This window comes from Herpailurus yagouaroundi, unplaced genomic scaffold (assembly GCF_014898765.1).
Source record: "Herpailurus yagouaroundi ecotype Mexico unplaced genomic scaffold, PumYag 220, whole genome shotgun sequence".
Lineage (NCBI taxonomy): Eukaryota > Metazoa > Chordata > Mammalia > Carnivora > Felidae > Herpailurus > Herpailurus yagouaroundi.
In genome coordinates this window covers 7,220,288-7,244,050 of record NW_024412451.1, presented here as the reverse complement: position 1 = coordinate 7,244,050, position 23,763 = coordinate 7,220,288, and the positions used below count along the sequence as shown (strand labels likewise).

The following is a 23,763-nucleotide window of genomic DNA, read 5'->3' as shown; positions in this document are numbered from 1 at the left end:
TCACAAACCGTGAGATCATGACCTGAGCCAAAGTTGGACGCTTAACCAACTGAGCCGCCCAGGTGTCCCCATTTCTTGTGTGTATTAACGAGGCTTGACAAATGAGAGAGATGTAATCGTCAGTCATTGAACCCATCGAGGCTTTCTCTTCTATGAATTCTTTGATGTCCAATGGTGCTGACTTGGTGTTGGAAGACTTTCTCACACTCACCACATACATAGTTTGTCTCCTGCATAAATTCCCTGGGAGGTAACGAATAGGATTTTCCACAGTCGGTACAAATCAAGGAAGTCAATCCTGTGTGAAATCTCCAATGTGGCACAAGGCGTATTTTCCTCCTCAAGGTGTGACCGCGTTCATTGTGTCATTAGGGTTTGTTTCCATTATGAGTTCTCTGATGTACAATCAGATTTCTCTTTGAGGAGAAGCCTTTTCCACATTCACCGCATATAAAAGGTTTCTCTCCTGTATGAGTTCGCTGATGAACGATTAGACGGCTTTTCACAGTGAAGCCTTTCCCACATTCATTGCATGCATAAGGTTTCTCTCCAGTATGAATTTGCTGATGTAAAATCAGCTCGGTTTCCACAGCGAAGGCTTTACCACATTCGCTGCAGACGTAGGATTTCTCTCCTGTATGGATTTGTTGATGTACGAGGAGATAGCGTTTCATGGTGAAGCCTTTCCCACATTCACTGCACGTAAAGGGTTTCTCTCCAGTATGAGTTCGCTGGTGTACCACGAGATTGCTCTTAAAGGCAAAGCCTTTTCCACATTTATTGCATATATAGGGTTTCTCTCCAGTGTGAGTTCGCTGATGTAACATCAGTCCACTATTCACAATGAAACCTTTCCCACATTCACTGCATCTGTAAGGTTTCTCTCCGGTATGTGTTCGCTGATGTACGACCAGCCGACTCTTCAGGGGGAAGCCTTTCCCACATTCGCTGCAGACGTAGGGTTTCTCTCCAGTATGAGTTCGCTGGTGTATGATGAGCATGCTCTTCACAGTGAAGCCTTTTCCGCATTCACTGCATACGTAGGACTTCTCTACCGTATGATTTCTCTGATGTACAATGAGATTACTCTTCCTGGGAAAGCCTTTTCCACATTCGTTGCATACATAGGGTTTCTCTCCGGTGTGAGTTCGCTGATGTTCAATCAGTCGACTCTTCATGGTGAAACCTTTCCCACATTCATTGCATAGATAGGGTTTCTCTCCTGTGTGATTTCGCTGATGTATGAGGACATAGTGCTTCGTGGTGAAGCCTTTCCCACATTCACTGCAGATGTAGGGTTTCTCTCCTGTGTGAGTTCGCTGGTGTATGATGAGCATGCTCTTCCCAGTGAAGCCTTTCCCACATTCACTGCATACATAGCATTTCTCTCCAGTATGATTTCGCTGATGCACAATGAGATTACGCTTCCCTGGGAAACCTTTGCCACATTCGCTGCAAACATAGGGTTTCTCTCCGGTGTGAGTTCGCTGGTGTTCAATTAGACGGCTCTTCATGGTGAAGATTTTTCCACAATCATTGCATATAAAGGATTTCTCTCTTTTATGAATTCTCTGATGTTCGTTGAGCCTGGACTTTCTGGAGAAAACTTTTGCACAAATATTGCATCCATAAGGTTTCTCTCCTGTATGAACTCTGTGATGATCTGTCAGCTGAGACTTCTTAACGAAGGCTTTTCCACACTCACCACACACATGGGCTTTCTCTATTTCATGAGTTCTCTGATGCTTAGTGACTTGGGACTTATTGCTGACGGGTCTTGTACTTACAGGGAATTTAACCGCAGAATGAAAATCTTCACGCTTATCATGCAGAAATGATTTCTCACTTCCATTGACTTTTGTAGAGTTCCTAATTTCATAGATCTTGCTCTGGTTGGCTAAACTTAAATTTGATTTCAAAGTTTTTATATAGAACTCAAACATATGATTTTGCCTGAAAGGAAAATGACTTTTGCTTTGAGGGACGATATTTCCGAATGCATTGTGTTCGGGGTACAGTTCCATACCTTTCAGCATTCTTTCATCTTCCCAGTGACCCTGCAGGTGATTATCAACTTTGCCAGTTTCTAGAAAAGAAGAGAACAATGAATCCTTTCATAATCTTGTTTTGAATAAAACTTTATTTATTTTTTATTTTTTAGAGAGAAAGAGAGAATAAAACTTTATTTTTTATTTTTTTAGAGAGAGTGACGGAGAGAGAGATCATCTCAAGCAGATTCCAGACTTGGAGCCCGATGTGGGGCTCAATCCCAAGATTCTGGGGATCACGACCCGAGCCAAAATCAAGAGTCGGACACTCAACTGACTGAGCCACCCAGGTGCCCCCAAATAAAACTTTAAGAAATTCTTTGGTGTTTCTTAAAAACGGCATTTTAGTGACAACAGTATAATACAGAATGCCATATATAAATGTTCCTTATCTCTTATACATTGATAAAAACATAATTATACAGACAAATGAAAAGAAAAAAGCAGTAAGTGGACCAATAAGGTGACACCGTTGACAACGTATGTACATTTGGCTGCTTCCTAACTAGGAACTTGCAGAGATACTAAAACACAAGTCATTTTGGGCAGCAAATGACAAGGTCGGAGGGATACCATTCCACAGAACTTGGAAAGACATCAGGTCACAGGGGTAGAAGAGACTACTATCCAGAACGATGAGGGTTGTGTTTATTCACTCCAAGCTGTTTACTGAATGGCTCCTGTGTACAGGCACTTATGCTGGTGTTTGGAACATTTAAAATATGCCTCACTTTCACTGATCTTAAGCCTAGTTGGGGAAAACCAAATGAAGAAAAAAAAAAGAAAGGAGTTGGATACTGTTAAATGTGATTAAAGGAGAAAGGGACACTGGAAAGTAGAGAAAAACAGGACATACTTGCATAAGGAAAAGACAGTTAAATGATGAATTCAGCAGACAGTGGTTAGGAATCAGGGTGACCCTGCTAACCTTATGGCTTGAGCCACTGGGTAGGTAGAAACCTGTCAAATGGAGATGAGGAATATTACTGAGATCCAGAAAGTGTTGGAAAAAGTCTGTGTTGCAAACATCGAGAGGATTATTAGGAATGTAGTATAGGGGCATCTGGGTGGCTCAGCTGTTTGAGCATCCAACTCTTGGTTTTGGCTCAGGTCATGATCCCATGGTTCGTGGAATGGGGAGCCCTGCATCAGGTCTGTGCTGCTTGGGGTTGTTTCTCTCCCTCTCTGCCCCTCCCCACACACACGGTCTTTCTGTCTCTCTCTCTCAAAATAAATAAACTTAAAAAAATGTAGTATAGACATCAAGATCTGGTTGGGGGTATAAATAGAGATAGCAGTGTGGAAATAATACATACCTGTTATTCAAAAGAGGACCGGGTGAAACATTGGGAGGACACAGAGAATGAAAGATAATGAAGGTTTTAGATAGTCCAACATTTAGTTTGTGGATTCTTTAAGTTCACTGAGAGAAACCAAATTCTGACTAGAGAGATCAGGGAAATATGCATACTAAGGTGTATATAGAAAAAATGCATTTGTTACCTAGCAAATAAGAAGGTAAGGCCTTCAGAATTTAACATGAGCTGAAAGATACTCTTGCATTATAATCCTGTTCCTAAATTTGCCTTTCTATAGACCACCATCCAACTAACTTCCCAAACATCAATCAGATTTAGTGGACCACAGTCCAACCTTGGTCCACCTGGCTCATATAGGCCACACGTGATTGGCAGGAAATCTTTGTACAAAAAATACAAAACCAAGCACAGCCCTCCACCATGCTACCTCGATTACTCACCTATCAAACCCAGTCATCCTGGCAATAAACGTGTACATCATCATGAATACTCCCATTCATCCATGTCCCCGCTGCTTCTCCTACAGACACCTTTTAATTCTGGCTTTCATCCAGCCAATTCCAGACCACTCTGAATAGTCAACCCCATGGCCTTGCCCATTTCCTATTTCATGCCTTCATTCCTAATTCATGGCAACATCTTCTTACTTCAAAATGTACGTGTACCTTATACATATCATGCTGTCATTCCATTCTGATCGGAGGGCCATGAGCTCTATTTCTTCTTTATTTCTAAATTAATCCCTTTATTGTTCGTGTTTAGAGTTACCTTCAGTGAAGATTTAACCTCACCCAAAGAGAAGTATGGCCCTTGCCCTTGGCTCCAGGGAAGTGATCTCTAGGCCCTTGGAATGTCCTACTTGACAGGAGTGTCTTTGTTTGCCTGGGGTCTTTGACCACTGGACATTCTAACAATGTGATTTATGATGGAGGCTTTGGGTCATGCCATATCAGTTCCAACCTTCAGACCCTCAGAGGAACTGGAGACTATAGGAATTAGCCTGATTTCTGGAGGGGCTAGAAACTAAAGTTCAGCCACGTGATTAATGTGGGATTGAGCCCCAGTAAAAATACCCAAAGGATCAAGTGAGGTCCCCTGGTTGGCAATACTCTGTTATTGTCACACACCATGGCTGGGAGGAGGAAATGCTGACCATGAGCCTGGAAGCACCATGTTTGGACACTTCCTGGACTCCATGTGACCCGAGAATTCCACTCCTTGATGTATACCCAAGAAAAATTAATGTTCATAGAATAATTCATAAAAGCCCCAAAAGTGGAAGAACCCAATGTCCATCAATGGATGAATAAGTAAATAAAATGTGGTATATCCATACAGTGGGAGTATTATTTGGCAATAAAAAGGAATGAAGTGCTGATACATGTTAAAGCACAGGAGAACTTCAGAAACATTAGGCTAAATGCAAGAAGCCAGACACAAAAGACCAAATATTTTATGATTATATGAAATATCCAGAACAGGCAAATCTGTAGATATAGAAAGGAGAGCAGGGGTTGCCTGGGGCTGGGGGCCTGGGAGGAAATGTTTCCTTTTATTCTTTATCTTATTTTTTAAAAGATTTTACTTAAAAAAATTTTTTTTAATGTTTATTTATGAGAGAGACAGAGTGTGAGCATGGGAGGGACAGAGACAGAGGGAGACACAGAATGTGAAGCAGGCTCCAGGCTCCCAGCTGTCAGCACAGAGCCCAACGCGGGGCTTGAACTCATGAACCGTGAGATCATGATCTGAGCTGAAGTCAGAAGCTTAGCAGTCTGAGCCATCTAGGCACCCTTTTAATGTTTGTTTATTTTTGAGAGAGAGAGAGAGAGAGAGAGAGAGAGAGAGAGAGAGAGAGAGTGTGTGTGTGTGTGTGTGTGAATGGGGGAGGGGCAGAGAGAGAGGGAGACACAGGATCTGAAGCAGGCTCCAGGCTCTGAGCTGTCAGCACAGAGCCCGATGCAGGACTTGAACTCATGAACCATGAGATCATGACCTGAGCCAAAGTCGGCCACTTAATTGACTGAGCCACCCAGGCACTCCAAATTTTACTTTTTAAAAAAAAATTTTTTTTTTTTTTTTGAGAGGGAGAGAGAGACAGAGAGAGAATACGAGTCAGGGAAGGGCAGAGAGGGAGAGAGAGAATCCCAAGCAGGCTCCATGCTGTCAGCACAGAGCTCAATGCAGGGCTCGATCTCACAAACCATGAGACCATGATCTGAGCTGAAATCAAGAGCCAGACGCTTAACCAACTGAGCCCCCCCCAGGCGCCCCAAAGATTTTACTTTTAAGTAATCTCTATAACCCTGAGATCAAGAGTTGCATACTCTCGTAACTGAGCCAGTAGCCAGGTGCCCTAGAAATGTTTCTTTTTAAAGTGATAAAAATATTTCAAAATATTTCAAAAAAGGAGCCCTAGAAATGTTTCCCTTTTTTTTAACTTTCCTTTTTTAAATTTATTATGAGAGAGAGATAGACAGCAAGTGGGAGAGGGGCAGACAGAGGGAGACAGAATCCCAAGCAGGCTCCATGCGGGGCTTGAACTTAATGAACCGTGAGATCATGACCTGAGCCAAAATCAAGAGTCAGACACTTAACCGAATGAGCCACCCAGGTGCCCCAGAAATGTTTCTTTTTAAAGTGATTAAAATCTTTCAGAATCGGGGATGGTTACATAACTGTGTTAATGTGATACAAAGCACTCAATTGTATGCGGTAAGTTGGCAAATTGTAGGCTATGTGAATTATCTTAAAACTGCTTATAAAAAAAGAATATGAAAAACAAATGATTTAGAGAAATTAGTACAACGGGAAGACCTACGATGAACCAAAGGAAAATCAGAAATATCAACCACAGGAAGGAAGCCACAGAAGCAAACACAGCTGATTTAGGCTAGACCTGATGATGTAAAGCCATCTTTTCCAGTGAAACAGTCAACAGAAACTTTTCTAATGACACAGTCAACAGAAACAGCAGAGATCTTCAAGACAAGAATGCCACAGTTAACAGCGTGGGCAGGGTAAGGTGTGCAGTACTAAGACAGAATAATGTTCAAATGGGATCAAGAGGGATTTTTTGTGTGGAGGGCAGAGCATTCCTATTCCTCATGCAGGGACTCGGAAATCATAGGCAGGTAAAATACCTAGAACTGAATTCACACTAGACAACAAGTAGGGAGGTATCGACTTGGAGTCTCATCCAGACATCAGAAAGAGCTTAATCCATAACCCAGAAGAGAAATCTCAAGTATTAGGAATACAGCAGCGAAAATGGAAAGGATCTGAAGACCTTCAAGGTGGGGGAAGAGCTAGGAAGCGGACCAGGGAAGAGACCAGGTTACTGTGGAGACACAACACACAGGGTGGAGTTGGCTGTTGGGAGGGAAATCAGCATTTCCAGAGGGGCCGGAACGTGCAACCGTCGGAAACAGTGTGAAGTCACACATTTCTCTTTGGACTCAGCCCCCGGGAGGGTAATTTCACAGCCAGGGTGGGAGGAACAGGGACACCCACTCTGATGGGGCACAAAGAAGGGGGTCAGCTACAGAATCCATGGAAGAACCCTAGGCAAAAGCAACACAAATTAAGGTGTAAAATGAAAAAAAGCAAGGATCAGATATCAGAAGGGGAAAAAAAGAGTTCTACTTCCTTCTAAAGACCTGGAGGAAAAGCTCTCCCATGGCAGGGAGATGCATGGAGTCCTCAAGCACCCGGCCCGCCTCCTCCCCCCGGCTGGAGGGGGACTTCCTCAGTGACCCAGCTAGCTGGCTCCCACTCACCTGGACCGGTTCCACTGCGGACTTCCTCTTCTATCGCCCACGGTTCTTCCCCTCGTTCCAGCTTGGTGAGCACGTCTGGTTTGCTGGCTTGATGCCCTGCCCGTGGGAGAGACAGGACACTTGGAGATGGGCTGGGGTGTGTCGGGATGGGAGGACGCTACACGTGAGGGGCTGACAGTTTTCGCATCTGCACGGCAGGGGTTCTTCTCTCGGGAGAGGGCACTCGTGATGCTGTGATATTATAATATATATTCAGTCTTTGTACAGGCTCCCAGCACAGAGCTCGTAAGGCCCTTGTAATTTCCTGAGTGGCAGCTGTGATAGGAACGTCTGTTCCAGGATTTGTTCTAAGTCCCAGTTCCTGACACAGGAACTTCTAAGGCCCTTGGAGTCTCCAGAGTGAAGGGTGTCTTTTGTGAACTAATGACTGGTCACAGGGGCACCGATCTAGCTTAAGCCTGGGGGCTGGCTGCCAGAAACACCCACGAGTGATTAGGAGGTTGGGACCTTCAGCTCCAACCCCCTCCCCCGGCCACTGGAGACTGAGTTAATCACCAGTGGCTAATGATCTCAGTGGTTATGTCTACATAATGAAATCTCCATAAAAAGTCCCAAAAAACCAGGCTGGGAGAGCTTCCAGGCTGATGAACACACTGGGGTGCTAGGAGGGTGGCTTACCTGGACAGGTCATAGAAGGTCCACACCCCTCCCCCCATACTTTCCCTTCTACCTTTCTTCCTTTGGGCTGCTCCTGAGTTTTATCCTTTATAATAAAATGGTAATCTCCTTTTTTAATGTTCATTTATTTATTTTGAGAGAGAGAGCACAAGCAGGGGAGGGGCAGAGAGAGAAAATCCCAAGCAGGCTCTGTGCTGTCAGCACAGAGCCCAATGTAGGGCTCAACCTCACGAACCGCGAGACCATGACCCGAGCCGAAACCAAGAGTCAGACACCTGACCGACTGAGCCACCCAGGTGCCCCCATAAAATGGTAATCCTAAGTAAAGTGCTTTCCTCAGCTCTGCGACCTGTTCTGGCAAATTAGCAGACCAGAAGCGGGGTTGCAGGAATGCCTAATTTATAGCTGGACTGAAGCGTGGGTACAGTGGGTACCCAATACTTGCAACTGGCCTCCAAAGTGAGGGCGGTCCTGCGGTACTAAACCCTTAAACCTGTGGAGTCTGAGGCCAACTCTGGGTAGTGTCAGAACTGAAATGGATTGCAGGACACCTAGCTGCTACCTGAAGAGCTGGAGGCCTGGTTGTCGGTGCGGAAAACCCCCACGCGCTTAGCATCATTTGTGTTGCTAATAAAAACAGCTCATAATACGTTAGACCCTTTTAGCATGTGCCAGAGGTGGTCCTGGGTATCAGCCATTCAGAACAGTGCAGGGACCCTGAAGTGTAAGCAGCTGAGAAAGGAAAGGCCACCGACCGGGAACCTTCTGAGGGACACAGGGAAACTGTCCTCACCCACTGACACCAGGTTCCTGTAGTTCTCCAGCATCACATCTCGATACAGGTCCTTCTGGGCTGGGGCCAGGAGCCGCCACTCCTCCCGGGAGAAGTCCACAGCCACGTCCTCCAGTGTCAGTGATTCCTGTAATAACAAAGCCCTGTTTAATATGAAAGGTTCGCTTTTATTGGTTCATGAGGAATATAAAGGAAGCTGCCCTGCTAATAGTAACTATGACGCTGAGACCAGTTCTGAAGTATAGGTGGTGTTTTTGTGTGTTTTTTAAGCCCTTCTCTGACACCAGCTGGATGGCCTACAACTGAACTCAATTCTGACACTACCTACCTGGAGACAGCGTCACATTTCACAGGTTAAGGGGTCAGTCCCACAAGACTGCCCCTGCCCTCGCTTCAGACACCAATCCAAGTCCGTGTTGTCACCCGTGCTCTACCAAACTACAGAGTGGAAGTTCCAGTGACTCCCCCTCCTTGGGTTTGATTAATTTGCTTAAGCGGCTCAGAAAACTCAGTGTACTTAACCGCGTACTAGTTTATTATATACGATAAAGGATACAGATTTCATCCAGATGAAAGAGACGAACAGGGCGAGGTCCGAGGGGAGGGGCACGTCACCCCCTCAGCACCCACGTCCACTAAGCTTGGAGCTCTCCAAACCACACACCTTTGGGATTTTATGGAGGCTCCATCACAGGCATGGGGGGTCATGAACTCCATTTCCAGCCCCTCTCTCCTCTCTGGATAATGGGGATACTGCTGAAAATTCCACACTTTTTTTTTTTTTTCAACGTTTATTTATTTTTGGGACAGAGAGAGACAGAGCATGAACGGGGGAGGGGCAGAGAGAGGGAGACACAGAATCGGAAACAGGCTCCAGGCTCTGAGCCATCAGCCCAGAGCCCGACGCGGGGCTCGAACTCACGGACCGTGAGATCGTGACCTGGCTGAAGTCGGACGCTTAACCGACTGCGCCACCCAGGCGCCCCGAAAATTCCACACTTCTGATAATGGCTTGGCCTTTCTGCAGACCAGCCCCCATGCAGGAGCCCACCCAGAGTCACACCATTAGAACAAGAGCTGCTCTGGGGCGCCCGGGGTGGCTCAGTCGGTTAAGCATCCGACTTCGGCTCAGGTCACATCTCACACTTCCTGAGTTCGAGCCCCGCGTCGGGCTCTGTGCTGACAGCTTGGAGCCTGGAGCCTGCTTCCGATTCTGTGTCTCCCTTTCTCTCTGCCCCTTCCCTGTTCATGCTCTGTCTCTCTCAGCCTCAAAAATAAATAAACATTAAAAAATTTTTAAATAAAAAGTTTATTAAGAACAAGAGCTGCTCCTATCACCCAGGACATTCCAAGGGATTTAGGAACTCTGTCACAGATGAGATCGAAGACCAAATATTGGACCGAAAGATGCCTCTAGTGCTCTTTTCACTTAAGGAATTACGAGGATATTAGGGGGCGCCTGGGTGGCTCACTAGTCAGTTAAGCGGCTGACTTCGGCCTGATCTCACGGTTTGTGGGTTCGAGCCCCAGATTGCAATTATGCAATTTGATAATGTGCTATTATTAAGCATTGGCGAAGATTTTAGGCATAGACGATCCACATATCACTTAGAAGGTACCCGCTAAATGCTTTACACAGTTTTACTCATTGAGTATGACTACAGACCAATGGAATTTTGTATAATTAATATTCATCAATCCATTGCAGTCATTATTTCTTTAGATGCCTGGATTAAGAACAGATTATGCTCTTTGGAGTATGGTTCCACCGACACACAAGATGTCATGACAGGTGTGTTTACATACGCAGATGTACATAAATCCAGTTACATTTGTAAGTGGGCCACGTGCACAGATGCACACACAGGTCCAGGGACAGCAGGAGCACACCACACATCTGTTAAAGTGGTATGAAGGAATGAGGAAAGAGGACATGAAGAGAGAATGTACTTTTTTGCTTTTAAGTTTTATTTATTTACTTTGAGAGACAGCATGAACAGGGGAGGGGCAGAGAGAGGGAGAGAGAGAATCCCAAGCAGGCTCCATGCCATCAGTGCGGAGCCTGACATGGGGCTTGAACTCACAAACTGTGAGATCACGACCTGAGCCGAGATCAAGAATCAGATGCTTAACCGAATGAGCCACCCAGGTGCCCCGATTTTTTTTTTTTCTTTAAAAGGTACTCGTGAGCAATTTGTATAGTTACAGGAAACAAAAGCACTAAAAAGAAGAGTAGGTAAAAACTGGATCTAAAAACGGGAAAGGGGGGCGCCTGGGTGGCTCAGTTGGTTAAGCGTCCGACTTCAGCTCAGGTCATGATCTCGCGGTCCGTGAGTTTGAGCCCTGTGTCAGGCTCTGTGCTGACAGCTCAGAGCCTGGAGCCTGTTTCCGATTCTGTGTCTCCCTCTCTCTGACCCTCCGCCGTTCATGCTCTGTCTCTCTCTGTCTCAAAAATAAAGGTTAAAAAAAATTTTTTTTTAAACAGGAAAGGATTCTTCATTTTCTGAGATAACATAAAGTTGTAAAGCAAATATCCTAGAACCCAGTAATTCAAGCCCTTACTAGACAAAATTTTGTGCAACTATCTAATGCCAAATCTGTACTTGAATGCCAGTACAGGCACCTGTTCCTGGAGCCTTACTTTGGTCCCCTGAAAAAGCCGTGTTCACTGAATTTGCTTGGTTTATGCCCCAGGAGTCTCTGTGGAACTCTATAATAAACAGCAGGAGGGAGTCAGCTGCTGCCTTCATTAGAAGGTTAGTGTTCTAGGGCGCCTCAGTGGCTCAGTTGGTTAAGTGTCCGACTCGTGATCTCTGCTCAGGTCGTAAATTCACAGTTTGTGAGTTCGAGCCCCATACACTGCACTGATGGCACACAGCCTGTTTGAGATTCTCTCTCTGCCCCTCCCACACTCGTAGTCTCTCTCTTTCTCTCAAAATAGATAAACTTAAAAAAAAAAAAAAAGGTGACTGCTGAAAACACTGTCTACCCCATCACCTCTAAGAAGAATATAAAATTTTTCCTGAGTCCTCAGTGCCATGAAATATTGACATCCCCTGAGGAACTTTTCTGCTTTCTCCTCTCAGTCACTGCATATCATGTAACTTAGCATGATTCTCTTGTCACTGTCACACATATTAGATGCAGCGTGTCAGCTGATGTAACCCAGAGGGTCCTTTAGTTACATATTATGTTCCAATGCTGGTCATTTACCAGGAATCACATCAACACTATATTCTTGATTCTACTTTGCCATGATGTTGGAGGTAGAGTCAAAGTTTTTTTCTCTCTAGATACTGAACGGATTTTTAAAAAAAATAAAGTTCTTTATTTTGAGACACAAAGAGAGAACGTGAGCAGGGGAGAAGCAGAGAGAGAGGGAGAAAAGGAGAATCCCACACAGGCTCTGCACTGTCAATGCGGAGCCCGATGCAGGGCTTGAACTCACCAACTGTGAGATCGTGACCTGAGCTGAAATCAAGAGTCAGATGCTTAACCAACTGAGCCACTCAGGCTCTATATTTTCACAAGCCTCTATAAATTCACCAGGGAATAAAGAAGAGAATTTTAAAAAAGACAAAAATCACCTGGGCATTGATCATTTTCTTCTGTGTTGAGAAATGGCCAACAACTGGGATATTCTGTCTTTGTCTCTTCCAGATATGCCCCAAATTTCTAGTTAGAAATCTAGTAGCCAGTCAAAAGTGCTCCAGAAATGACACTGTCTAGGTCGTGGAACCTCCTCTTTCTTCATTCATTTCTTGTCTCTTGTCAGGACCTGTAGGCCGAAGAGCAAAATTACTTTCAGTGTTACATCCTCTCTTGCCGTGTACTCACCTTGACACATGGTCCCCAGTATTTGTGTCTATTTGGTTCCCCAGGAATCATGACTTAGGCATAAGACCCTGAAGTAGCAGGTAATGGGAAGTGGCAAAGGAGAATTGGAACAGAACTCTGCCTCAGTGGCAAGTAATTTTCAGATCAATTTTAGAAATGAGGCCATATGGACAGTGAGGAACAGTGAATTTTTCCTTTAAACTATGTTGTTCTCCTATCTCTTTATTTACCCTATGTACATACACTTCAATATGCAGAACAATGAGCACACCAAAAAGAGAGAGAGAGAGAGAGAGAATATGAGCTATAGAATCAAAGTTTTAAAAACACCTCAACAAATTAAAAATTAAAAGACAACTCAAAAGTATAAATACTGAGCAGCGCCTGGGTGGCTCAGTCCGTTAAGTGTCCGACGTGGGCTCAGGTCATGATCTCTCAGTTCATGGGCTCGAGCCCCACATTGGGCTCTGTGCTAACAGCTTGGAGCCTGGAGCCTGCTTCGGATTCTGTGTCTCCCTCTTTCTCTGCTCCCTCCCCTCTCACACTCTCACACTCTGTCTCTCTCTCTAAAAAACCAAACATTTAAAAAAATTTTAAATAAATACTGGGAAAATAGCACATTTTATATAATGTATAACCTGAAAGGAAATATCCAAGACAACACGCAGTAAAATTACAGAAGGATAAACACAGAATCTTAAATAAAAGGCTAATTAATTTTAAATCTGCTGAATCGTTTCTCTCTCCCAAAACTTTCATTTCTGCGGATTCAAAGGGACGGGATGATGTGGAGAGCCAAAAGAGATTAGAAAATTATATGGAGGAGGGACTTGGACCTGAAGCTTTTAAGGAATGTTAACATTCAACACGTCTGTTCCAGGAGCCGATCTGAGCCCAACGCACGAACCAGCCGGGGCCCCTGAGCCTCCAAGCCTGCTGTCACACGATCCTGCACAAAAGACAGGCCACGACCCCACCGAATCAATACCAAAACTGGATCAGCTACACTGACCTCCCTTAATGGTTCCTCAAACACTGAGCTCCAAATTATTGCAGAACCAGAGCCAAACGCCGCCTTCTGTGACAAACACCACCCCACCAGCTGTCAATCACCTACAGGCTGAGTGACCTGCGAAGACCCTAAACCCTGACCTCAGGACTCTCGGTAGTTGATCTGTTGAGATCTTTAATCACTGACCAGCACAGCCCCCCCAGGATTGACCCCAAAGACATCTCGATTACAGATTTTCAATACAGACTCCTCCGTGCTCACCTCCAAAAACACACCCGCCCTACGCTACCTTCACCGACTTAGGGGAGCAACAACTTACCTAGAGGCCGACCGGCCGCCCCTCTCCCCGCCTTTTCTACAAATAGACCCACACAAGGACTTGAGTCTCTCCTGAACCTGCAGCGACCTCTTCAGGGCCTAACTTACTTCCCTAAACTTCCTTCGCTCTAGTTCCCTCGCCCGGCCTCCTCTCCCGGGAACACCTGACGAGGGTCAGCGGCGTTTCTGGCGCGTTTCTATGGAGAACGGAATACGGGTTTCCGGCTCCTCCTTATGAGGTCATAAGTCCGCGCGGCCGTCGCCTCGGCGCCCCGGGGCCGCCATCTTTGAATACCCGCCTTACGGAAACCTGGGCAGCGGTGTGTTTGCGCCGTGAGGCGGCGGTGAAAGAACGCCGCGGAAACTCGCCCTTTCTCGCCCCTCCAGGCCTCACAGGAAAATGGGGAGATGTTCAGAGGCTCCCGCTCACGCGAAGCAGACGTGATATGGCGGTAACCTTTGAAGGGACAGAGGACCCTTAGTTGTAGGGGACGCGGAACGGCGCCGAGTTGACCAAAGCCGGAGCCCTTCCCCATCTAAGGGGCGCGGCTCCTCCGGCCGCGAGGTCTCCGCTCGGTGGGAAATTAAAATAACCTCTGGGCACCTCGGTCTCGATTCTCATTGCGGAAAGGCTCAGCGGCCGTGTAAAACCTCCAGCAGGCTTACCAAGAAAGCGGGCGGCGCGCTGCGGCCGGAGAGGGCCGGGGCAGGTGCCCGCCGGCTGGGAGGGAGCCGCGCGGCCGGGACCTCGGCGAGGGTGCCGGGGAGACCACGGTTTGGAAAAGTGAGATGGAGTGGGGCATGCGGCGGTCGCCAAGAGAGCTGAAGCCACGGTCGTTGTGAGCCTCTTGCCAGCCTCATCCCATCCATGTCCCTTAACACATCCCAGGCAGCCACTTCTGTCACTCAAGATTAGGGGCGCCTGGGTGGCTCTGTCGGTTAAGCGTGGGACTTTGGCTCAGGTCACGATCTCACGGTTTGTGGGTTCTAGCCGGCGATCGGGCTCTGTTTCCCACTCTTTCCCTGCCCTTCCCCCACTCGTGCTCTCTCAAAAGTAAATACATGTTAATTAAAAAAAAAAATTTATAAAGGGGCGCCTGGATGGCTCAGTCGGTTGAGCGTCCGACTCTTGGTTTCGGCTCAGGTCATGATCTCACTGGTTCGGGGGTTGGAGCTCCGCATCGGGCTCTGTGCTGACAGTGCGGAGCCTGCTTGAGATTCTGTCGCTCCCTCTCTCTCTGCACCCCGCCCCCGCCAAAGTAAATAAATAAACTTAAAAAAAATTATAAAGATATGTTGCATGTCTGCAACATATTCATGAAATTAGTTGCGTATGTACTCCTTTTTCTAGCTTCTTGCACACAGCATAATTGCCTTGGGGTTGTTTCCAGTGATCTGGATATTGCAGCTGGAAATGCCGTGAATATTCACGTGCAGGAAATAAAATGAGCACAAAAAACAGATTGACCACAGCCTTGTGCATCTTCACCAAGACGTGTTTGCCAATCTTTTGCAGCCTGCTACCCGTTTCCAGCCTGCTCTCGCTCATATTCTCCTCTCCACCCCGCACCGCCTCCCCACCCACTCTCCCGCCAATGCCAGTTGCTGAGCTTAGAAGTCTCCCTCACCGCGAGGAACCAGACACCTCAAGAACACAGGCTGTGTTCACCTGTTTGCCCCCGCTATGTTAAAACCCGTAGGCTATTATAATTTTCAGAATGCACCCGATAAAGTCATGTAACCACAGGTCAAAGCAAAAGACAGTTCCATCTTCATACTCCTCCATCATTCCTATGCTGGCCCAGTCTCGCCCCTGATACTAAAATTGTCCCTGCTTGCACCGTTGGTCTGTGCTAAGCTCGTTTTCATACAGCAGGCAAGGTGATGTCTGTAAAATACAAATCAATCATGAAAAATTTCCTGTTCTCCATTATCTAATGACTGCAGTACAGAATAAAATCTCAGATATTGAGATAACCAAGTTTAGGTGCTTAAAAATATGTTGGGTTGGGGCGCCTGGGTGGCTCAGTTGGTTGAGCATCTGACTTCAGCTCGGGATATGATCTCGCATTCCTGTTCGTGCCCCACTTTGGGCTCTGTGCTGACAGCTTGGAACCTGTAGCCTGCTTTGGATTCTGTGTCTTCCTCTCTTTCTGCCCCTCCCTGCTCATGCTCTCTCAAAAACTAAAATAAACATTTTAAAAAATAGGGGTGCCAGGGTGGCTCAGTCGGTCGAGCGGCTGACTTCAGCTCAGGTCATGATCTCACAGTTTGTGAGTTCAAGCCCCACATCGGGCTCTGCTGACAGCTCAGAGCCTGGAGCCTGCTTCAGATTCTGTCTCCCTCTGTGCCCCTCACTCGCATTCTGTCTCTGTCTCTTTCAAAAATAAATACACATTTAAAAAATAATAATAAAATAAATAATGTTTAAAAATAACGTTTTTAGGGGCGCCTGGGTGGCTCAGTGAGTTGAGTGTCGGACTTCGGCTCAGGTCATGATCTCACAGTTCCTGAGTTTGAGCCCCACGTTGGGCTCTGTGCTGACAGCTCAGAGCCTGGAGCCTGCTTCAGATTCTGTGTCTTCCTCTCTCTCTACCCCTAACCCACTCACATTCTGTCTCTGTCTCTCTCAAAAATAAATAAACATTAAAAAAAATTTAAAAAAACATTTTAAAAAATAACATTTAAATGTTAAAAAATATATATATGTTGGATTCAATTTACCCCTTAATCCAGGGTTTGTGATGGAAATGTAAAACAGCTACTGCATAGCAAATACCCTTTTCTTCTCTAACCAGGACTCAAGCAGGATATCTTTATTGGATCAAGAGAAAGACTGGAAAGAGGAGAGAGGACAAGAGCCCCAGTCATAAGAGGAAAAAGGAATAGAAAAGGCAAACCACATATGCTGTTAAGCAGGTCACAGAGGACATGGGAACTCAAATTATAGCAACTTTCAAAGGTGATAGGACTGTGAACAATTTAAGGGTTCTTCTCCAATACACTCAAGAGGAACCTTACCTCCTTTCATATCCCAGCTTTCCTCCATCTTGCCTGAGGTTCTCATGTTTTTTATTCTGCTTCTCTGGGGATCCTAGTCCTCTTCTCTCCCCCTTTTATAGGCAAACATTAAGCCTAATAACACACACGTACACACAGTGTTTTTTGTAACAATTCCATTCTTTAGAACTGCCTTACAATCGCTCATTCTTTGCACTGATAGAACTTTTTTCTTTATAGTCCATTCACCTTCATCTTCCAAATCAACATATAATTCTTTTATTTCTTCTATGTCACAAAGAATGTATGACCCTATAAAGCAGCACCAATCAATAGACGGTTGTGATGATGTAATTGTCATGTAATACATCTGTATTGTCCGACATGGTAGTCACTAGTCACCTAGAACTATTGAATTCTTGGAATGTGAACTCTTTTTTTTTTTTTAATTTTTTTTTCAACGTTTATTTATTTTTGGGACAGAGAGAGACAGAGCATGAACGGGGGAGGGGCAGAGAGAGAGGGAGACACAGAATCGGAAACCGGCTCCAGGCTCTGAGCCATCAGCCCAGAGCCCGACGCGGGGCTCGAACTCATGGACCGCGAGATGGTGACCTGGCTGAAGTCGGACGCTTAACCGACTGTGCCACCCAGGCGCCCCTATGAACTCTTGATATTAAGGAAATACATGTCTAATTTAACTTTAATTAATCTACATTTATTTATTTTTTTTTTCAACATTTATTTATTTTTGGGACAGAGAGAGACAGAGCATGAACGGGGGAGGGGCAGAGAGAGAGAGGGAGACACAGAATCGGAAACAGGCTCCAGGCTCTGAGCCATCAGCCCAGAGCCCGACACGGGGCTCGAACTCGCGGACCGCGAGATCTGACCTGGCTGAAGTCGGACGCTTAACCGACTGCGCCACCCAGGCGCCCCTAATTAATCTACATTTAAATAGCCGCATGTGGCTAGTGGTACTGAAGCAGTGCAAAACTATCAAGGAATGTACAGTCAACGTGGGGAGAAAAGACATGGGCATTTCTAAAGACGTATTTGTATCCTGGATTATTTATACATTATTTTTCTCTTTCCAAGTTTTAATTTAAATTCCAGTTAATTAACATACAGTGTAATACTAGTTTCAAGTGTAGAATTTAGTGCTTCATCACTTAATACAAGACCCAGTGCTCATCACAAGCGCACTCCTTAATCCCCATCACCAGTTTAACCCACCCCTCCCCACCCTCCCTCTCGGTTTGCCTCTTTTTTTTTTCCTCCCCTATGTTCATTTGTTTCCTAAATTCCTCTAGTGACATCATAAGGTATTTGTCTTTCTCTGACTTATTTTACTTAGTATAATACTCTCTAGCTCCATCCATATCATTGCAAATGCAAGATTCCACTCTTTTTGGTGGCTAACATTCCATTTGTGTGTGTATCACATCTTCTTTATCCATTCATTAACAGATTATTTATACATTATTAATAGGACTCCGCTTGTCTCCCATTCAAATACTCTCCTTGGGGAAAAATGTACTTAGGATCATTCTAACTCCACGTCATTCTAAGCACAAAACCCGTGATCCAATTATTTCACGTCCCATTTCACCTAATGTGGAGTTTACATACCCTGAGTATGTTAGATGGAGCGTGAAGATACACCACTTACATATAATTCAGCTAACTTAACACTCATTCCAGGAGGGCAAAGCCATTTTGTTCACCTGTGTCCTTAGCTGGTAGAATACTACTGGGTATAAAGCAGGTACTTCACAAATATTCACTGAATGAACAGTAATTCGTTGAAAGGCTGTTTCTCAGGTGACTTTACATAATATAAGGTCCTGAAAATCTATGAAAGGAGTACCGACCGCTTTTCAATTAATCCTCCACACTATCCTAGGGAAACTGAACAGATCTTATATGTTCCCCAAACTCCACTAGTCAAAGACTGCTTTTTCCTATCAACCAACTCTATATTATAAAGATTTTCATTCCTAGCAATATCCAGATACCACCTTATCTCTTTATACTCACAGCAGTGTTTTGTTTCACTTATGATCCCAGGCATTCCAGATTAGTTGACGAAACCGAGCAATTGATGTGGAAGCTAGAGAGTATTATGTTACGCAAAATACCTCAGAAAAAGACAAATACCTTATGATGTCACTCGTGGAATTTAAGAAATAAATGAACATAAGGGAGGAAACAAAAGAGGCAAAGAAACGACAGGGTTACTAACATCAGACTGTGTCTCTGTATCAACAATATAGAGAATGAAATTTATCAGGCTTTCCCAGTCTCTGCATTCATATTTCTCTCAAAATACACTTAACTACATAATGGCCTGGAATTTTTTGTTCACTGTTTTTCTACTCTGCATTTCCTTCCCATAGGTTTTTTTGAGACATAATGTGTGAAATCATTGACCACTGAAGGCACAATCACATTGACTACATTTGTAAGATTTTTGTTCCCCTGGGCAAATTTTCTGCCAACACTGGAGGGCGCAACCTAGCAAGAGGCTGTTCCAAAAGGGCTAAGTTCCTATTTGCTAGAAGCCCACTGATATTTAATAATGTCTGAGAGGCGACAGAAGGCATTTGCACAGTCACCAAATTAATAGGACTTCACTTCTAAGAAGCTGTGACTCTGTGGAAGGGTTTTCCAATTTTATAAATCTACGTGTTTCTCCTTTGTGTGGGGTTTTTTTGTTTGTTTGTTTGTTTGTTTGTTTAATAAGGCAAGACTTGTAGGCAAAAGCTTTCCCACACCCAGTGCATTCACAGCTCTCTCTCCTGTAGGAGTTCTTTAATGGATAATGACCTGTTGCTTCCTGATGGTTTTCCCACATTCACTACATTTATGAGGTTTCTTTCCTGTGTGCGTTTTCTGATGTTTAATGAGACCTGACTTCTGAGGACAGGATTTTCTTTTTTTTTTTAATTTTTGAGAGAGAGAGAGAGAGTGAGAGATAGATCGTGAGTGGGGAGGGGCCGGGAGAGAGGGAGACACAGAATCTGAAACAGGCTCCAGGCTCGGAGCCGTCAGCACAGAGCCCAACACGGGGCTCCAACTCACGAATCACGAGATCATGCCTGAGCCGAAGTTGGACACTTAACTGACTGAGCCACCCAGGTGCCCCTGAGGACAGGATTTTCTACAGTCCCTACATACAAAGGAAGCCTTGTTTGCATGAACTCCCTGATGTTGTAAGAGGCTCACCTTGTGGATGAAGCCTGGTCCACATTCACTACATATACAGGGTTTCTCACCAGTATGAGTTCACTCACGTACAATGAAACTAATCTTCTGGGTGAAGCCCTTTCCACAATCATACATAGGGTTTCTCTCAGGTATGAGTTTTCTGAAGTAAAATGAGATGTCACTTAATGAGCAAGGCTCTGCCACACTTACTGCCTCAATGGGGTTTTCTCCTCTTCCATTTCTCTCGTGTATAATGACTTCTGACTTCCTATAACAGGCTTTGGCACATTCACCTATAGGTTTCTCTCCTGTGTGAATTTTCTCGTGTCCAGTGAACCTGGACTTTGTGGTATGTGCCTTCCCATATGTACTGCATCCATGGGGTTTCTCTCCCCGGTGAATCCTCTCACGTTCGGTGAGCTGAGACTTCCTTGAGGAAGGATTCCCCACATTCACTGCATACGTGCATTCCCCAATTTTGTGAGCCCTCTGGTGCTGAACAAACGGGAGCCTTAGTGCTGATGGGTTTTCCAATTTCAGGCAGTTTTAGTGTGAAGTTGCTCATACTTTGTAAGGAGAGAGGATTTCTCATCTCCACTGCACGCCATGGAGTTCTTTGTTTCGTAGCCTCTGCTTTAACTGACTGAATTTAAATTTGATTTCAGCGCTTTCCCCTAATTTTGCCTGAAAGGAAAATGATGGTCCAGACGGACAATATTTTCAGAGGCATCATGTTCCGCATTTAGTTGTCTTCAGGCATCTCCAGCCGTGCAAGTGTCACCGTAGCTGATCATCACCTTCGGCTTCTAGGAAAGAAGAGAACCATGAGTGCCTAGGTGTGGACTAGGCAATCTTTCGCGTTGACTGCGTGATCTCAGTATAAAAGAGTCTCTATTAATGTCCCTTATTTCTTGAATACTGGTAAAAACACGACACACAAAAATCAAGTGGCAAAAGCAAAAAGCATACAAATAAGTTTAGAGAGTTCACAATGAATAACTATACAGTCGGCTGCTTTCTAAATAGCATCTTGCGAAACACGCAGAGAGCAGAAAATAAGAAAACCACTGTTAGAAGAGAAAACACAGGTGGAAAAAACTTCATCCAAGGTTACAAGGGCTGCATTCAGTCATTCCACAAATCCTAATAAAATGCCTGGTAGGTACTGGCCACGGTGCTGGTGTTGGGGACACGTGAATGTATTATTCTGAGTTTACATTCTAGGTATGGAAAATACACTGAGCAAAGAAAAATGGGAGGCAGGGGCGCCTGGGTGACTCAGCCAGTTAAGCGTCTGACTTCAGCTCAGGTCACGATCTCACGGTCCATGAGTTCGAGCCCCGCATCAGGCTCTGTGCTGACAGCCTGCTTTGGATTCCGTGTCTCCCTCTCTCTCTGCCCCTCCCCCGCTCATGCTCTGTCTCTCTCTCTCAAAAATCAATATTGAAAAAAAAAAAAGAAAAAAGGGAGACAGCTGCAAATTATGAGAAGTGGTTAGAAGAAGCAAAGGAGATGAAGAGAGGTGGAGGAAATGAGGATACACTGTGGAGTAAGACAAGTCTTACCACTGAGTTCAAAATGGAAGGAGAAAGGACATGAAGAATTAAGGTTCACTCCTAAATATTTTGCTGGAGTCAAGAGGTAGGTGGAAACTTTCTTCAAGAGGGTGGATGTTACTGAAGTTCAGAATGTGGGGGAAATAAGTGGACTTTCCGAAGCATATAAACATTTTTATTTTTATTAGACGGCAAGGTGCCAGTACCCAGTTGGATAGACAAATGTTGAGAACTGGCCTGAGTGGACACAGCGATGTGGAAAATATCCATATGTAAATTTTTAAGGATAAAGGATAGGCTGAGGTCGTGTTCAGAGCGCAAAGACTGAAACAAAGTTGAGGCAAAGGACCAAGATGTTAGTTGCTCAAACATTCAGACTTCCGGTTTGGAAGAGTCCCACCAAAGGAAGCAAACGGACTATGGTAGTCAAGGGCAGAAGCAGATGCTTGTTATGAACAAACATCTCAGGCAATTCAGAATGTTGGACCCTCAGTGTTTGAGTTTGACATTTCTGTGATACTCTTGGGTGGTCGTCCGCTTTCCAAAATTTACCCCTTTCTTCATTCTGCAGAGCACCATCACCCTGGCCATACATTTAGGGACAGACTCTTATCTCCACACTCCCAACTTTTAGTCTAGCTGGGGCACGTTCCTGAAGAAAGGGGCAAAGGTGAGAGAGAATGACCATCCAGGAAATTCCACCAGACTGGTGGACACGCAGACTTCTCCAGGGACAGATGTGCTTCCATACGGAAGAAGAAGACCATCACCTTCCGTCGCATTCTGCAAGCTGTACCTGTACAGATGTCACATCTGATTTCCTCCCATTTTGACACCCCTAAGGCACTGATCCCTCATCTTGCAATGGACTGCGTCTTCTTCCATAATTCTGCATTCTTAATTTTTTTTTTTTCAACGTTCACCTACTTTTTTGGGGACAGAGAGAGACAGAGCATGAACGGGCGAGGGGCAGAGAGAGAGGGAGACACAGAATCGGAAACAGGCTCCAGGCTCTGAGCCATCAGCCCAGAGCCCGACGCGGGGCTCGAACTCCTGGACCGCGAGATCGTGACCTGGCTGAAGTCGGACGCTTAACCGACTGCGCCACCCAGGCGCCCCCATAATTCTGCATTCTGTCTCCATGTTGGCCTCAGTTAAGCAGCCTCTGGGACCACTTGCCTCCTTCTGAACCAAGACTCGGGCCACTGGTACGCTGTTTTTCCCACAGCCTCAGGCCCTTCCTTATTATTGCTACACAGCTGCCACCAGGTAGAAATTAAGACAACCCAGAGCTGAAAAAACAAAACAACAAAAAACCCCTACCATTCATCATGCTACCTCAACTAGTTCAATTACCAATACATAAAGTCTAAACAGTCAGCCTGGCAATAAAAGTTAATATTGCCTTGGGGTGCCTGGGGGGCTCGGTCGGTTAAGCGGCCGACTTGGGCTCAGGTCGTGATCTCACAGTTTGTGAGTTCGGGTCCCGCATCGGGCTCTCCACTGATGATGTGGAGCCTGCTTGGGATTCTCTCTCTCCCGGCGCCCCCCCCCCCCCCGTCCCTCCCCAACTCATGCTTTCTCTCTCTCAAATAAATAAACTTAAAAATAAAAAAGTTAACATTGCCTTGATCACCCCATTTACCTATTTCCATTCCAGTGCTGCCCCCCCAAATACCCTCTGACACTGGCCTCTGTGAGGCTTCAGGCTGCTCTGTGGCAGTCTTGGCCATGGCCTTGCAGATTTCTTACTATTTATGCCTCTCTTCTTTGCCCTTCATTACCTTCTTTATTTAAAATCAAGGTATGCCTAAAATTGGAACGATACAGAGAAGATTAGCATGGCCCCTGCGCAAGGATGACACGCAAATTCGTGAAGCGTTCCATATTTTTTTATCCAAGGGACACAGGAGTACTGATGCATAGGGGCACTTGTACCCCAATGTTCATAGCAGCACTCTCAACAATAGCCAAATTATGGAAAGAGCCTAAACGTCCATCAACTGATGAATGGATAAAGAAATTGTGGTTTATATACACAATGGAATACTACGTGGCAATGAGAAAAAATGAAATATGGCCTTTTGTAGCAACGTGGATGGAACTGGAGAGTGTTATGCTAAGTGAAATAAGCCATACAGAGAAAGACAGATACCATATGGTTTCACTCTTATGTGGATCCTGAGAAACTTAACAGGAACCCATGGGGGAGG

The 23,763-nt window shown here is 45.3% G+C and overlaps 2 protein-coding genes and 1 non-coding gene across 7 annotated transcripts in view; 1 reads left to right on the top strand and 2 right to left on the bottom strand.

Moving 5' to 3' along the window:
* LOC121018927 (zinc finger protein 432-like) overlaps nt 1-13,998 on the bottom strand; it is a 56,056-nt gene extending 42,058 nt beyond the window's left edge. Inside the window, exons 1-5 of one of the 3 annotated variants that reach the window (XM_040457986.1) lie at nt 13,786-13,998; nt 12,205-12,395; nt 8,618-8,744; nt 7,147-7,242; nt 126-2,086 (exon numbers count right to left, since the gene is read on the bottom strand). In XM_040457986.1, coding sequence (XP_040313920.1) covers nt 369-2,086; nt 7,147-7,242; nt 8,618-8,744; nt 12,205-12,219 — 1,956 coding nt within the window. In that variant the 5' untranslated portion in view covers nt 12,220-12,395; nt 13,786-13,998 and the 3' untranslated portion in view covers nt 126-368. Of the gene's footprint in view, nt 1-125; nt 2,087-7,146; nt 7,243-8,617; nt 8,745-12,204; nt 12,396-13,785 lie in introns of those variants that run through there. The other 2 variants (XM_040457983.1, XM_040457984.1) reach the window with 2 other exon arrangements.
* Nucleotides 13,999-16,585: 2,587 nt separating this feature from the next.
* The window catches only part of ZNF613 (zinc finger protein 613), a 47,074-nt gene continuing 39,896 nt past the window's right edge, over nt 16,586-23,763 (bottom strand). The window contains exon 7 of one of the 3 annotated variants that reach the window (XM_040458028.1): nt 16,586-16,897. In XM_040458028.1, the coding sequence (XP_040313962.1) occupies nt 16,857-16,897 (41 nt within the window). In that variant the 3' untranslated portion in view covers nt 16,586-16,856. Of the gene's footprint in view, nt 16,898-20,516; nt 20,801-23,763 lie in introns of those variants that run through there. The other 2 variants (XM_040458030.1, XM_040458029.1) reach the window with 2 other exon arrangements.
* LOC121019064 (U6 spliceosomal RNA) lies at nt 23,338-23,443 on the top strand. Its single transcript, XR_005785427.1, has one exon. It is a non-coding gene; the product is annotated as a U6 spliceosomal RNA (small nuclear RNA).